Here is a 14,039-nt window from a genome sequence, read left to right as displayed (position 1 = left end):
GAGGAGATTGTCTATCTGCGTGGGTCCTACATGTAATCACAAAGGTCCCTAGAAGATGGAGGCAAGAAGATCAAAGGCGGAAGAAGGCAATGTGATGATGGCAGCAGAGATTAGAGTGATGTGGGCACAAGCTATGGATTCTGGAAGCTTCTAGCAGCTAGAAGAGGCAAGAGATGGATTATCTACTGGAGCCTTCAGAAAGATAAGCCCTAATGATACCATTATTTTATCTCCATAAGACTAATTTCAGGCTCCTGACCTCCAGAACTCTCAGAGAATTCATTAGTATTGTCTCAGGCCACTATATTTTTTAATTTGTTATGGCAGCAATAGGCAACTGGTATACCAAGTTCAATTATTGATTTGTGGGAGAATCAGCACAGTGTGAGGAGTCTATTATCTTCATCTCCTGCTATCACTTTTTCAATGTTGTAATAAGTTTGAGCTTTGAATTTATCTGAATCTTAGCCGCTGAGCTCCACAAGGCAGACTCTGGTACAAGTTAAAGAAATGTGTTTTTTAAAACAACACACAACCTTTGGAAAAATTCATATACATCCACATTGCCATGTGTGTATGATGTGAAGAATAAAGTGGTAAAAAGAGTAAATGGAAAATGTAACAAAGGAAGCTGTGACTTTCTCCCCATTCATCTCTTTGCTTCTGACTATGTGGAAGGAGCAACATCCTGGGAGCGGGAAGGGCACCTTCATGGAGTTGCAGGTGGGGGCCCACAGCAGAGAGACAAGTGGCTCACAGCAGAGCTGGGTGTGGAAAGGAGCTCCTAGTGACGAAGAGCATAGCCAGGTGAACAGTGCAGGAGAAATATGAGGCAACACTCCTATCACAAGTCCTCTAGAGGGAGATCACTCTTAAATTATGGTTCAGGAATGGGATTGTCATGTTTCATATGCTCCTCTGTGGCCAATGACCTCAAGCCTGTTACCATTCAAGACCTGTATCCTGCACCCTGTGAACTCTTTAAAAAAATTGATTTTAGAGTCAGAAGAAGGGAGAGAGAAGAAACATTGATGTGAGAGAGACACATTGATAAGTTATCTCCCATACACCTTGACCAGGGATTGAAACTGAGACCTTCTGGTTCTTGGGACAGTGCTCCAACCAACTGAGCCATAGCAGGTTCTATCTCAAACACTTCCCTCCTCCCTCTAAGGAACTTAACTGTGTATCTAGGGAAATACCTGGAGAAGCAGATGGTTGACCAGGAAAACACACAAAGCAGCTTCTGGCAAGACAAGTTTCATTCAAGGAATGTGGAGAATGAAGTGAAACTGGGCAATGGTGGATATATTTGGAGCAGGAGATGTGGTTATGGCTCTGCTCTCAACTCATATGGCAGCCTGTCAAGGTGAGTTTCCTGGGTGTGTGACCTGTAGAGCTGTACAGGCCTAGTGATTAGAGGGGACCCTTACATGGTTTAATGCTTTGTAATATCATCTTGAAATGCTTCACGATTTTTCAACAAAGGACCTGGTATTTTCTATTTGTGCCAGTCCTGGCAAATTACATAGTTGGTCCTGATCTGTGTCTTTATTGGAAGTCAAAAAACTGTCATCTGGGGCCCTTCAATGTAACCCAAGTCATTAACACCAATAATTGGTCCAAGGATATGGTTATTAACACCATAGTTTCCAAAGCCAGCTGTTTCGCTCCATTAGTAACCACACTATTGTTCACTACTTCCTGCCACATATGGTTCTCTTAGTACCTATCCTGATGCTGAAACATCGACTGATCAAATTTCTCAACCTAGTGAACAAAATCTGTATATATAAAATGCTAAACAGCCATGCAACCATCCAACCAGCCAGAGCATATGATGTGCACTGACCACCAGGGGGAAGATGTTCAGCAGAGGAGCTGCTGAACTGCCATGACTTGGCAGCTGCAGTTCTTGGGTGACACACCCTGGAACCAGAGAGGAACGAGCTCTCACACTCCAGGACCCCTCGGGGGATGACAGAGAGCTGGTTTCAGCCCATCCCTGCAGGACAGTCCCAGAGACTCTACCTGCAAGTTGGATCCCACTCACTCTGCAGATGCCTTGGAGCCCGTGGTGCAGCCCCAGGTGTGGGCAGGAGGTTAGGGACCACAGGAAATTGGCTCCAGGGCATGTCAGCCTGTCCAACCCAGTCCTGCCCTGCCGGCCACCTTCTAATTAATATCCTTTCAATATGCACGAATTTGTGCACTGGGTCACTAGTATATAATAAAAACTCAGTATTTTTATGGTGATGGTTCATGGTTTATGGTTCACTAGAAAATCCTGTGAACCATGAGAGCTTTGGCAGCCTGTATCTCACCTAAAAACAATTTTCAAAGCCTAATGGATCCATCCACTGGTAAATCTAGAGTAAGCTGACTGTCTGGTTCTGGTGTGGGAGAAAGTAGGAAGATTAGGAAGGAAAGTCGCATCTATTCCTCAGGTGCATGTTTAGTTGTCAGGTCATACAAACTTTCAATTTTGCAAGAACCATATGAAAAAACAAAACAAAACAGAGAGCGTGCATGTTTACTGGAGAATATTTTTCCAGGCCTCCTCTCCTCTTTTCTCCATGGCTTCCAGTGGTTTAGACTGCTTTGGCTTTGTACCTGAGTCCTGTTAATTTCTAAATGATTAACATGAGACACTCCTGAAAGAATAGACCCAAAACCCATTTTGTACCATCCCTAGTGAACACCCAAGGATTCACGAAGTCACATACCCAACTTCCTTCTTCCAGGATAACCCCACAGTCTCACACTACACCAGGGAAGATGACAGACATTGTGCCTGGCTTTCTGGGTAAGGTTTAGGTCACTTAATAGGGTGTTGTGGATCCACCACTATAACCCAAAACACCCACTATAGCTTTGGAAATTTGGGTGTGAGATTGGGCACAAGGAGAAAAAAGTTTCAATTTGGCTAATCTGAAGCACTCACCAAATTAGGGACAATATGACTGTCTTTTTAAAGGCAAACAGTTCCTCTACTGACTCCACCCCATCTGTGCTTCCTGGCTCAGTGGGTTAAAAGGATGCAAACACTTCATCCTTACAGTCAAAGCAAAAGCCCACACTCAAAGAGATTCTTTGGAGAAAACCTGAGAGCTCATCAACTCGTGGTAAAGAAGGTGAGTCTAGCTGAGAAGGGGTCCTGAGTGGAACAGCTGTGAGGTCCGTAGGTTCAGGGCGTGTGCAGGGTATGGGCTCTGGTCTCAGGAGAGACCTGTTTCTGTGCCAGCAGCACAGTGGGGGGTAGAGTGCTTTCAGAGGGTAGTGGCACATGGTAGAGAGGGGAGTCAGGAGTTTTATTAGCACAATGTTACACGTCTCATTTAAATAAGACACATTTGTGCTTACTGGTGTACCTTCATGCATTTGCTGCTGTGGTAGACACTGAGGGCTGCCTGATAAGCCCTCCTCTTCCCTGGATAGGAAATGAGTGCCCCCCAAGGCAGTTCTTTAGAGCTCAAAGGCAATTTAGAGACAACCCTGTCTAACTCCCTCTTTTTACTGAAAAAGAAGCGGGATCCCAGGGTGTTATGACTCTAGGGGTTGCCCACATCACTAAGGGCAGAGGAAATCTAAACTGCAGGTTGCTGAATCCTTCCCATCATTTAGTAGAAACTGTGACCCCAGTAGTGTGACATGTCAAGTGAGGAGGGGGTGTTGTGGGGAGAGAGTTGGCTATTCTGGAGGAACAATGTATGTGAAACCCTCCTGTTAACTTCCCTAGTTACAGGCTTCCTGCCAGTTCTCCATTCTGTAAAGAGTGTGGACTTCCTTCCCTGTCCTCTCTTGATCTAACTCTTACTGTATGGGATTTTAGAATCATGGGCCTGAGAAGAAACTAAGAAGAGGGTGTTGTGCGCAGTGGTTAGGAGGGAAGTGGTAGTCAGACGGACTTTGAATTGGATCCCTTCTCTGCCTGATAACTGTTGGCACCGTGACCATGGGCAAATGTCTAAGTATTTTTGAGCCACATCAATGTCCTTATTTAAAAGTTAGAAAAATAAAATTAGCATTTTGGGGCAGTACGTGAGATAATGCATAAGACATTTATCAGGGTGCTTAGATAGAATATTCGATAGTGGTTTCATTACACAGGTTTAAATTTTTATTGTGGAAAAATTTTTAACTTATTCAATGATAAAGAGACTAGTACAGGGAACTTCCATGTACCTACACCAGGCTTCAATGATTACCAATAGATGCCAATTTTGTTTCATCTATGTACTCACTACTCCCTACACACCCCACATTTTTTTGAAGCATTCATCAGACATTGTTTCAGCAAATATTTGAAACCATTTAAAATATTAACATAATCAGACTTCAAAAAGCAAGTAGAAATTTTGGAAAATTGTCAGTTGCATGCAGATTTCTCTGATTGTCTCATAATTTAAAAAATTGTTTGAAGTCAGATCCAAATAAGATCCATAAATCACAATTGATTGATTTCTCTTAAATTTATCTTAATATGTAGGTTTCCAACCTTCCCTGTTACTTTCTGGGAAATTTATCTGGTGAGAAAAGGGAAGTCTTTTATCCAACAGAACCAGGCAAGGTACATTTTGTTGATTTCATCCTCATGGTGTGATTTCACCTGCTCGTCTAGTTCTGGTGTTTTGTGTGAATTTATTTTAAAGGAGACATTTGATCAGATTCAGGTTTGACTGATTTTTGGTGGGAATACTTCATGGGTGCAGCTGTCAACTTCCATCAAAAGGCTTGATCCTTTCCCTTTTTTTGTCTATGTTCAGAACAATAAAATGCTTTCCTCGCAGGCTCCAAATGGGGTTATGGACTACTTTTAAGAAGAAGGCCTTGCCCTGACCAGTTTGGCTCAGTGGTTAGAGTGTCGGCCTGCGGACTCAAAGGTCCCAGGTTCGATTCCGGTCAAGGGCATGTACCCCAGTAAGGGGTGTGCAGGAGGCAGCTGATCGATGTTTCTAACTCTCTATCCCTCTCCCTTCCTCTCTGTAAAAAATCAATAAAATATATTGGGGGGAAAAAAGAAGAAGGCCTTGCTATGAACTGATGGATTTCAACATATTTGGTACATTTGATTCATTGGAACTAGTGGCCCGGTGCATGAAATTCGTGCACGGGAGGAGGTGTCCCTCAGCCCAACCTGCACCCTCTCCAATCTTGGACCCTTTGGGGGATGTCAACTGTTGGTTTACGCCTGATCCCAGGATGTCCGACTGCCGGGATTGGGCCTAAACCGGCAGTTGGACATCCCTTTCACAATCCTGGACCGCTGTCTCCTAACCACTCACCTGTGTGCCTGCCTGATTGCCCCTAAGTGCTTCAGCCTGCCAGCCTGATCGCCCCCTAACAGCTCCCCTGCTGGCCTGATCATCCCCAACTGCCCTCCCCTGCTGGCCAGATCACCCCCAAGGCTTTTATTAGTATAGATATGACCCCTCATAGAAAATTTCACTAACCCTGCTTTACAATAAGGGATTGACGATTGAATCATTGGGGCCAGGCACCAGGATTTCCTTTCTTTGAATAGTGGAGGGAATAATTATCTTGTCTTTAAATTGCCCTGAACATCAAATGAGATAATGACGTAGAAAAGCATAAAAGCACCATATAAAGACAACTGTCTTTTTCATATACTGAAAAGACAATAAAGTGGTAAAATGAAAAACACTGTTTTTATTCTCCCCTTCCTTCCTTTTACAGCCTTTATTTAAACTTTGAAATTTAGAAAAATTTCACTTCTATTCTCATTTATTTACATCCAATATTATTTTGTATTAGTTCCAGGTTTATTAGTTACAGAATAGTGGTTAGGCAACCATATACTTTACAAAGTGTTACCTGATATTTCCAGTACCCACCTGGCTTCATACCATCATTACAACACTGTTGATGCTATTTCCTATTTAAGTGACAATAGGTTTACAGGTTCCTATCAATCTTCCTTTTGTGTTGCTTGCCCTTCCTTTTCTTTCTCACTTCTTCCCTCCTTTTCTTTATATAGTATCTCAATTGGCCCGCAAAGCTCAGTGAAGGCACTGGGACACGCTTAACACATTTTACAGAGCAGGAAACTGAAGCCAATTCCAGTTGGCTATGAAACTGGACTCCTCACGCAGGGAGCCCTCACAGCCGGCTCTCCATCTTTCCTAAGGGACAGCCGCAGGGCAAACAGAACAAACCTCCCCGTGAGGCTTCCAAGCCTCATTCTCCAGCACCTCTTCATCATGGATGCTCCACTTTCTTTCCTCTCCCCCACCCCACCCCATTCTTTACTGCCCCCCATTCTGGGGAGCAGGTGGTAGGCTTGCACTCACTGTGCAGGTGTGCACCCCCATGTGGTGGGCGAGAACTGGGGGCGGGGCGGCGCAGGCTTGTTTTTGGGCCAACGCAGGAGCAGGAGTCCTGGCCTCTCAAGTGTGCAGGCCCCGGTGAGGCCCGGTCAGCACCAGGAGCTTCACCAAACCGCTTCAGTGGGGCACCCAGCAGTGGGGCGCTCCTCCACTGAGGTGGCGCCGCCCCTCCACCCCCACCTCAGGGCTGAGAGTCTGCGCCCCTTCGCCCGCCAGGTAGTCCTTCCAAGCCTGCAGTCATCGCCTGCCTCTTGTTTCCCGCCTGTTGGGGCCAATACAGAACCTGACTCTCTGCAGGCGAGGCAGAGCCCCCCCCCCCCGCCCCCCGCCAGCACCCTGCCCAGGCCTGAGCCCTCTCCAGTGCACCCCACCTTGGGCTGCCTGCCTCCTTGGGCCGCCTGCCTCCTGGCCAGCCTCTTCTCCCGAAGCCATGGCGCTTGCCCAGGATCGCCCATCAGGGGGAGGCCTGTCCGCGCCTGCAGACCCCATGGCCGAGGCTCCTGGCAGCCGCTTTGCCAAAGGTTCCTCTACCTTCAGGCTCTCTCCTCAGACCCCCAGGAGCTTGGCTCCCTGCAGTCCCGCTCTACTCAGCTCTCCTGCCGCCCACCTGTCAGGAAGCTGCCAGGAGCCTTGATGCGGTCAGTGTGGTTCTGGGGCAGGAGCTGGAGTGTGGGGAGCAGCTCCAGTAAAGTTTAGTAAACCCCAGGCCCCCAGCCCCTGGAGCAGAGCCCAGGGCAGGCTGGAGGCCTGGGTCCAAACACTGCAGCTGCGGAGGCCCCGCCCGCCCTGGGCCCCACATTGGGGTCCCGGCTGGGGGTGTGGTTTAGGCGGCTTGTTCGCACCACCAAGCCCCCCCCGCACCCAGGGTGCACATAGGGGGCTTGGCGGTCTGCGGGCAAAAGCGGGTCGGGGCCTCCGCCTGCAGTCACGCCCCAACCCGCTCTACCAGGAGAGCGGGTTGGGAGCGTGACTGCAGGCACACGCCGCAGCTGCCCTGCCAGCCCTGGTCTGCCCTTGGGGAGCTGGTTGGGGTCTTGGCCAGTTGGGGACAGCTGCGGTCACGCCCCACCAGCCCTGGGTTGGGTCGCCTGCCATCCAGGTCACAGATAGCAGGCCTGGATGGCGGAGGGTCAGGCAGGATGGCGCTGTCCCATCCTGCCTGCAGTACGCAAATTAGCCGCCATCTTTGTTGGTGGTTAACCGCCATCTTAGTTGGCAGTTAATTTGCATATCACCCTGATTAGCCTATGGGAAGGGTAGCGGTTGTACGCCAATTACCATGCTTCTCTTTTATTAGATAGGATTATTATTGATACTCAAATTGTCACATCTTTGTCCAGTTGGATTCTCTTGAAGTTGTCTCATAAGTCCTTTTGATAAATTCCTGGAGAATTTTTAGAGCATCCTGGCTTTCTAGTTGACAAGAGAGTGTAGACTCAACTCAGATATTTCCTGCCTACTCCTAAAATCAATACTTTCTCCTTAGAGCCCTAATTGTTTGATGGGAATGAGTGGCATTTGAAGACTACACTCCGGGCACTAAGGGTGCTCTTTGTCACTGGGCTCATCATTAACTCTATGCCTTTTCAATGGACTTCAAAAGTACACACACACACACAGAAAACACTAAAAATAGGATTTTTTGGAAAACATTTTTAATTCAGGTTTTGAATTTTTTTTGGCCGGGGGTGGGGGGTGGGGGGGTCTAGTACAATCCTTCTAGATATGCACAATGAAATTATTGCATTTTCAAGTTACTTAGACCAATTTCTAATGTGGTTTATCCACCATACAAAATGCAATTAGATTTGTTTGTTTCATTTGCTTTCAATATCTTAAAACATAACTTTTGTTGTATAATTATGTAAACTACCTACATGATTTCAAGATCAAAGCTATGAAATCTTAGTGTAACAAAGACATCCATTTTCCAGCTTCTGTCCCTGTCACCTCTACCCTGCTTCTCCCATTCTCATGTAAATAATGTTTTGTTGGTTTAGTTTTCAGAGTATCCTGCTATTACCTTTTCATATATATGAAAAAAAATATATTTTGTTTTATATATGTAATTCACATTCCTCTTATTAGAGAAATGGTAGGTAAATTCTACATTATTTTCTTCACTTTGTTTTTCTGTTTTGCTTTGTTTCACTTAATGATACATCCTGGAGATCTCTCCATGCTGGTACATAGAGACACATCTCACTCCTTTTCACAGTTGGATAGTACTTCACTGTAATATATGTGAATATACCTTAGTTTATTCCTACAAATGGCCATTTTATAGGTTTTTGGTTTTTTGCTTTTACAAATCATGATGCGATAAATAGGTTTATGCATTTTTTTTCTATACTTTTGTCAGTGTAGTTTAGGAAGAATCCTAAAATTGGGGATTGATAATCAAAGGGAAAATGCCTATTTACTTTTGCAGCACAGTGCTAATTTCTCTGTAGAGTTTGGACTGTTTTTCCATTCTCACCAGCCATGCAGGAGAGGCCCTGCTTTTCCCATACCTTTACCTACAGATTAGGCCAGCAAATGTTTGGATTGTTGCCTAACCTAGAGGTGAGAAATAGTATCTCACCTCAGAAATAGAGGTGTAATTTTAATTTATTTTACTTTTTCTGCTTTGATTTATTTTCCCTATTATGAGTGTATGTTAATATATTTTGATATATTCAAGACACACTAATTTCTTTTTCTCTGGGTGTTTATTTCTATATCTTGGTCCATTTTCTATTGAGTTGTAAGGTTTTTGTTTCTGTTATTCTTAAATTTTTTAAATTTTATTTTCCTTTTTAAAGTATTACAAATAGTAGTACATGTCTTCTTTTTTTCCCCATTGACCTTCCCCTGGCCTCCCCTACCCCGGCACAAGCTCTTACCCAACCCCTCAGTGTCTTGTGTCCAATGGTTATGTTTATATGCATGCATGTAAGTCCTTCGATTGATCTTTTACACCTATAACAGAAATATTCACCTTGGCTGGTCCGAGTGCAGTGGTGCCTTATAACAGAAATATTCACCCCTTTTATATAAGTTGGAAAATGTTTCTTTCCCTGGTGTGACATTTTTGCTTTAATTTGTCTATGATTTTTTTTGTCCTAGATTATGTGTGAGATTTTCATGTAATCATACTTATTAATCCTTTTCCTTATTCTTTTTCAAATCTTATAAATATTTTCCCTATTTTACAAAAAAAAAATTACCCATGCCTTTTTCTATTATTTATATGGATTAGTTTTTTACATTTAAACTTCTAATCGATCTGGAACTTGAATGGCATGAGGGAATAAATGTAGTTTTATCTTTTTCCAAATGGTTTACAGTTACCTCAAAGTTGCTTTATTAATCCATCTTCCTCCCATTGACATGAGATGCTGCCTTACTGAATCTAACTGTAACATAATGGAATGGAATATAAATGAATAGAGTCTGATTAATTTGGTCTATTTCTGAATTTTCTGCTTTTATTTCACTGTTCTCTCTATCCATGAACGAACATCATAGTGCTTTAATCATAGAAACTATGATGCTTGACACCTGGAAGAGCTAGTCCTCTCTTCTTGTTGTTTTTCTTAATAGGTCCAGATAACTTTCTTTTTTATTCATCCAAATGAACCTTATAATCCATTATTTGAAGTTTATAATGTGATACTTAACTTTATAACCCACTGTTTGTCACCTGCATGAAAAAAGATGCTGACTCAGAAATTAACTTTAGTTATATAAAATCATGTTAGGGAAGTATCTATTCTTTTCTTCATACAAAGACTTTATAATCCACTTTTTATCACTTATAGGGGAAAAGCTTCTGATCAAAATTCCAATAATGAGTCATCCTAGTATTTCTGAAATAAATCATAAAATCATGGGGTATAACTTTTTTAGTGTCAAATAATATATTTAAAAATTTTGTATTAATATTTCCAAATGAGACACATCTGTAGCTTTACTTATTGGTGAAGTCTTTGGTAGCCTTGGGATCAATATAACACTTGATTCATATAAGAATTGAAAGATTTCCCTCTTTTTTAAATATGACCAGGAATAACTCACATCACATTGAGATGATCAGATCCTTAAAGCTTGAAGTGAGTTCCCCTGTGAAAGGATCTGGACCATGTACTCTTTTGTGGGGAGACTCTGTTCTATTATTTCTTCCATAATAATTGAACTGTGTCATCTCTCCATTCTTGTAATGAGTAATAGACCATTACAAGTTTTCATGGAGGAAAAGAATGAAGAAAAGGGGTTGGGAATGGTTCCCACTTAGCTAAATTGACCTTTCTCCACTCTCCTCCCTTCCATAAGGTCTTGTGGAAGCCTAAAGCACAGAACCTCTTGAAACAAACATGGCTGGTCTTCAGGACAACACTCTGAGGATTGTTCTGGTGGGGAAAACTGGAAGTGGGAAAAGTGCAACAGCAAACACCATCATTGGGAAAAGAGAATTTGAATCTAAAATTGCTCCCCACGCTGTTACCAAGAAATGTCAGAAAGCAGAACGCCAATGGAAGGGGAGGAACCTTCTTGTCGTGGACACCCCAGGGCTCTTTGACACCAAGGAGAAACTGCAGACCACCTGTGAGGAAATCAGCAGGTGTGTCCTCTTCTCCTGCCCTGGGCCTCATGCCATCATCCTGGTACTACAGCTCGGCCGCTACACGGAGGAGGAACAGAGAACGGTTGCATTGATCAAGGCCATCTTTGGGGAGCTGGCCATGAAGCACATGATCATGTTGTTCACTCGCAAAGATGATTTGGATGGTAAGACACTGAGTGACTTTTTACAGGAATCAGATGTGGACCTAAAAACCATCGTCGAGGAGTGTGGGTCCCGCTGCTGTGCCTTCAATAACAAGCAGAATGCAGATAAAGCTGAGAAGGAAGCTCAACTGCAGGAGCTGGTGGTGATAATAGAGAAAATGGTGCGAAAGAACGGAGGGAGTCACTTTTCTGATGCCATATACAAGGACACAGATGAAAAGCTGAAACGCCAGGCAGAAGCCTTGAAGAAAATCTATGCTGAGCAATTGGAGACGGAAATTAAACTAACAGAAGATCTATGTAATCAGAAGAAAATATCACAGGAAGCTAAAGAGAAAAAAATAAAAGTCCTAAAGATGAAGTATGAAGAACGAATTAAAGATATAAGGGAAGAAGCTGAAAAGAATATACTTGCAGATATTGTACAAAGGATTAAAAATATGCTTTTAAAACTATGGCATAGGTTTTTCACATAGTGTAAATTTTCTTTTTTCTTTTTAATTTACCATGATTTGTTAATGTGGTAGATTGTATTTTCAAAAAAATGGTTATAACATTATCTTCTATCCCACCTATTCTTCTTATAATCTGAGCTTGCTTTTCCTTTTGTTGAGTTATAAAGGTCTGTGCCACTGCCTTGCAATTCCATGGACTTTGTGTCTGCTTTGGCAAATAGTGGATGGCTATGACTTCTAAAGTTAGATAGGGAGGATGCCTCCTTGCTCTCTGAAATATGTTCCCTTGGCCCTTGGCCATCATGTGTTGAGGAAGCCCAAGTTATCCATCGAGTCCACATGAAGAGGACATGAAATCACTGGCTCACTCCCCTGGTTGATCTTCCTTCTGCGAGCAGAAACAACTTGCCAGCCATGCGAGTAGGACAAGATGGAAGCAGATTCTCTAGCTGCCAACTGAGCCATCTCAGGTGAAGCTGCAAAGAGCAAAGATGGGCCACCCCCACTGCATTTCTGCCTAGGTTTCAGGAGAAAAATAAGTGATTGTTGTTGCTTTAAACCGCTAGGCTCTGGATGGTTTGTTATGCAGTGACAGCTAACCAGAAGCATCCTCCCAGCTCATTTCCCACCAATCCCCACAATGCCAACAAACTGAATAAGTTAGAAAATTGGTATAATAATGGAATAATATATTATGGAGATTTCATAGGCTCAATTTAGGACAATTCAAATGAGAAATCCTTCATATATCAGTGTTAGCACCACTGGTGATGCACATTATTTTAGTCCATGTGTCTGAGCCCCTTGTTAGTGAAGCAGCAGGCTTCTCCAGCAAGATAGTTCTGTTGTCCACATGAGGCAGGATAGTAAGATGCTAGGTAATTTCCTGGGCAAGTGGGAAGGGGAAACTGAGACAAGAAAATTACACAAGGCCTATCTGTTTGGGTGTCTTGCAGCCAGCTTGTGAATCACAAGACCTGATCTTCCCAACCAAGGACACTTAAAAGCAAATGGATTATACTGTCCTCCCTAACCAGAGGATACATAGCTTATATCACCCTGGTCTGGGAAGTGGAGCACAAAGAGCCAATTAAGGCCATTTGTGCCAGCCAAACCCAAGGGTAGAAGAAGTCAGGGAACAAATAACAAAAACCCATTAAAGCCAGACAGACTTAAGATAAAACTAAAACAGATCAAAGAATAATTCCAAACTCTACCATACACTCATTTTGATGCATCAGCATATTAAAAATGCACCTGGAAAGCTGAAAAAACAACAAGGGATAGGGATAGAAAGCACTCAGGACAAAAGCTCACTGCTTTAGAGCAGTCCCATGCCCCTTTATCAGGCATGAACTTTTTAAAAAATATATTTTATTGATTTTTTACAGAGTTGAAAGGAGAGAGATAGAGTTAGAAACATCGATGAGAGAGAAACATGGATCAGCTGCCTCCTGCACATCTCCTATAGGGGATGTTCCCGCAACCAAAGTACATGCCCTTGACTGGAATTGAACTTGAGACCTTTCAGTTCACAGGCCGACGCTCTAGCCACTGAACCAAACCAATCAAGCATGAACTTTTTATTTCTTCCTTAATGCTAAGGGTCTCCATGAGAGACTTGCAGCCAGCAGAGCAGTGGCAGCTGGACCCAGGCTCAGACCCTGATCCCATCCCCAAGGCCCCCTTTTCCCTGACTTCCCAGTGAGATGAAGCAGCCCCACCTTGGCTCAGTTCTTTCCTATAACATTTCCAGAGCCAAAGCAGCCCCACCTAGGTGCTCTGCTGTGGCTTCTTCTACCCTAATCCCTTTTTTTATTTTACTGTCCCCAGCTTTAATAAACATACTCTCAAAATCACCTGGACTTGTGTTTTGAAATCTTTCCTGCACCAAATCAAGAACCCACACACTATAGGGTAAAAAAGAGGACATATATAATACTCTCAAGAATAAAGATTAATTTTTTTTAAAAAAAGAAAAGAACCCACACACTATAGGCCAGCCTGAGGCAGATCCACTTTGGGCTGGTCCCTGTCCAGTAACACATGGACATCCGGGAGTTATGACATTTTCGTATTGTTTTTCTCTCTCTTTTCTTTTTAAGGTACCTAGCTGTCAGGGCCAGCCTGACAGGTTGAACCTGGCTGAGGTAGGGAGGTGGGAATTGAGAAAAGAAAGAAAGACAGGAGAATGGGATCAGGAGGACTACAGGTCAATTGAGGAATTGCAGTAAGTTTATTAACCACGCAATGCCTTTTATACACATAACACTGAATAGGAGGTCGTTCAAGAGGAATGTATTCTTTGTTCCTCTTAATCTCTAAGGGAGAGACAGAGCAGAAGGACAATTCTAGGTACAGCAAATCTCAGTAAATAGTTACAGACTTCTTGGTAAGCCATGAAAGGCTGTTCTCATTCTGCAAAGGTTGCTGTCATTCTAATGATAACTGCCATCCAAACAAGTCT

General features: G+C 43.3%; 4 protein-coding genes and 1 pseudogene across 4 annotated transcripts in view; 3 read left to right on the top strand and 2 right to left on the bottom strand.

The window, feature by feature from the left end:
- Window positions 1-12,094, top strand: part of LOC132242655 (GTPase IMAP family member 7-like) — a 235,691-nt gene extending 223,597 nt beyond the window's left edge. Inside the window, exon 3 of the mRNA XM_059711585.1 lies at window positions 11,594-12,094. The gene's annotated coding sequence lies outside the window, so the exon portion shown is untranslated. The remainder of the gene's footprint in view (window positions 1-11,593) is intronic.
- The window catches only part of LOC132242643 (GTPase IMAP family member 4-like), a 192,308-nt gene that overhangs the window by 53,481 nt on the left and 124,788 nt on the right, over window positions 1-14,039 (bottom strand). The gene's annotated exons all lie outside the window — the stretch shown is intronic.
- LOC132242638 (GTPase IMAP family member 6-like) overlaps window positions 1-14,039 on the bottom strand; it is a 464,769-nt gene that overhangs the window by 406,791 nt on the left and 43,939 nt on the right. The window lies entirely within an intron of this gene.
- Window positions 3,021-11,593, top strand: LOC132242650 (GTPase IMAP family member 7-like). The gene is made up of 2 exons (XM_059711575.1): window positions 3,021-3,134; window positions 10,662-11,593. Exon 2 carries the CDS (start codon window positions 10,703-10,705, stop codon window positions 11,591-11,593), a length of 891 nt encoding a protein of 296 aa, XP_059567558.1. The 5' UTR covers window positions 3,021-3,134; window positions 10,662-10,702.
- The window catches only part of LOC132211255 (GTPase IMAP family member 4-like), a 33,277-nt pseudogene continuing 22,283 nt past the window's right edge, over window positions 3,046-14,039 (top strand).

Source organism: Myotis daubentonii, chromosome 10 (genome assembly GCF_963259705.1).
Source record: "Myotis daubentonii chromosome 10, mMyoDau2.1, whole genome shotgun sequence".
In the NCBI taxonomy this organism is placed as follows: domain Eukaryota; kingdom Metazoa; phylum Chordata; class Mammalia; order Chiroptera; family Vespertilionidae; genus Myotis; species Myotis daubentonii.
This window is presented reverse-complemented; position numbering and strand designations above follow the sequence as displayed.

Coding starts and splice junctions, on each gene's coding strand:
- LOC132242650 (XM_059711575.1), top strand. CDS start 10,703: ATGGCTGGTCTTCAGGACAACACTCTGAGGATTGTTCTGGTGGGGAAA.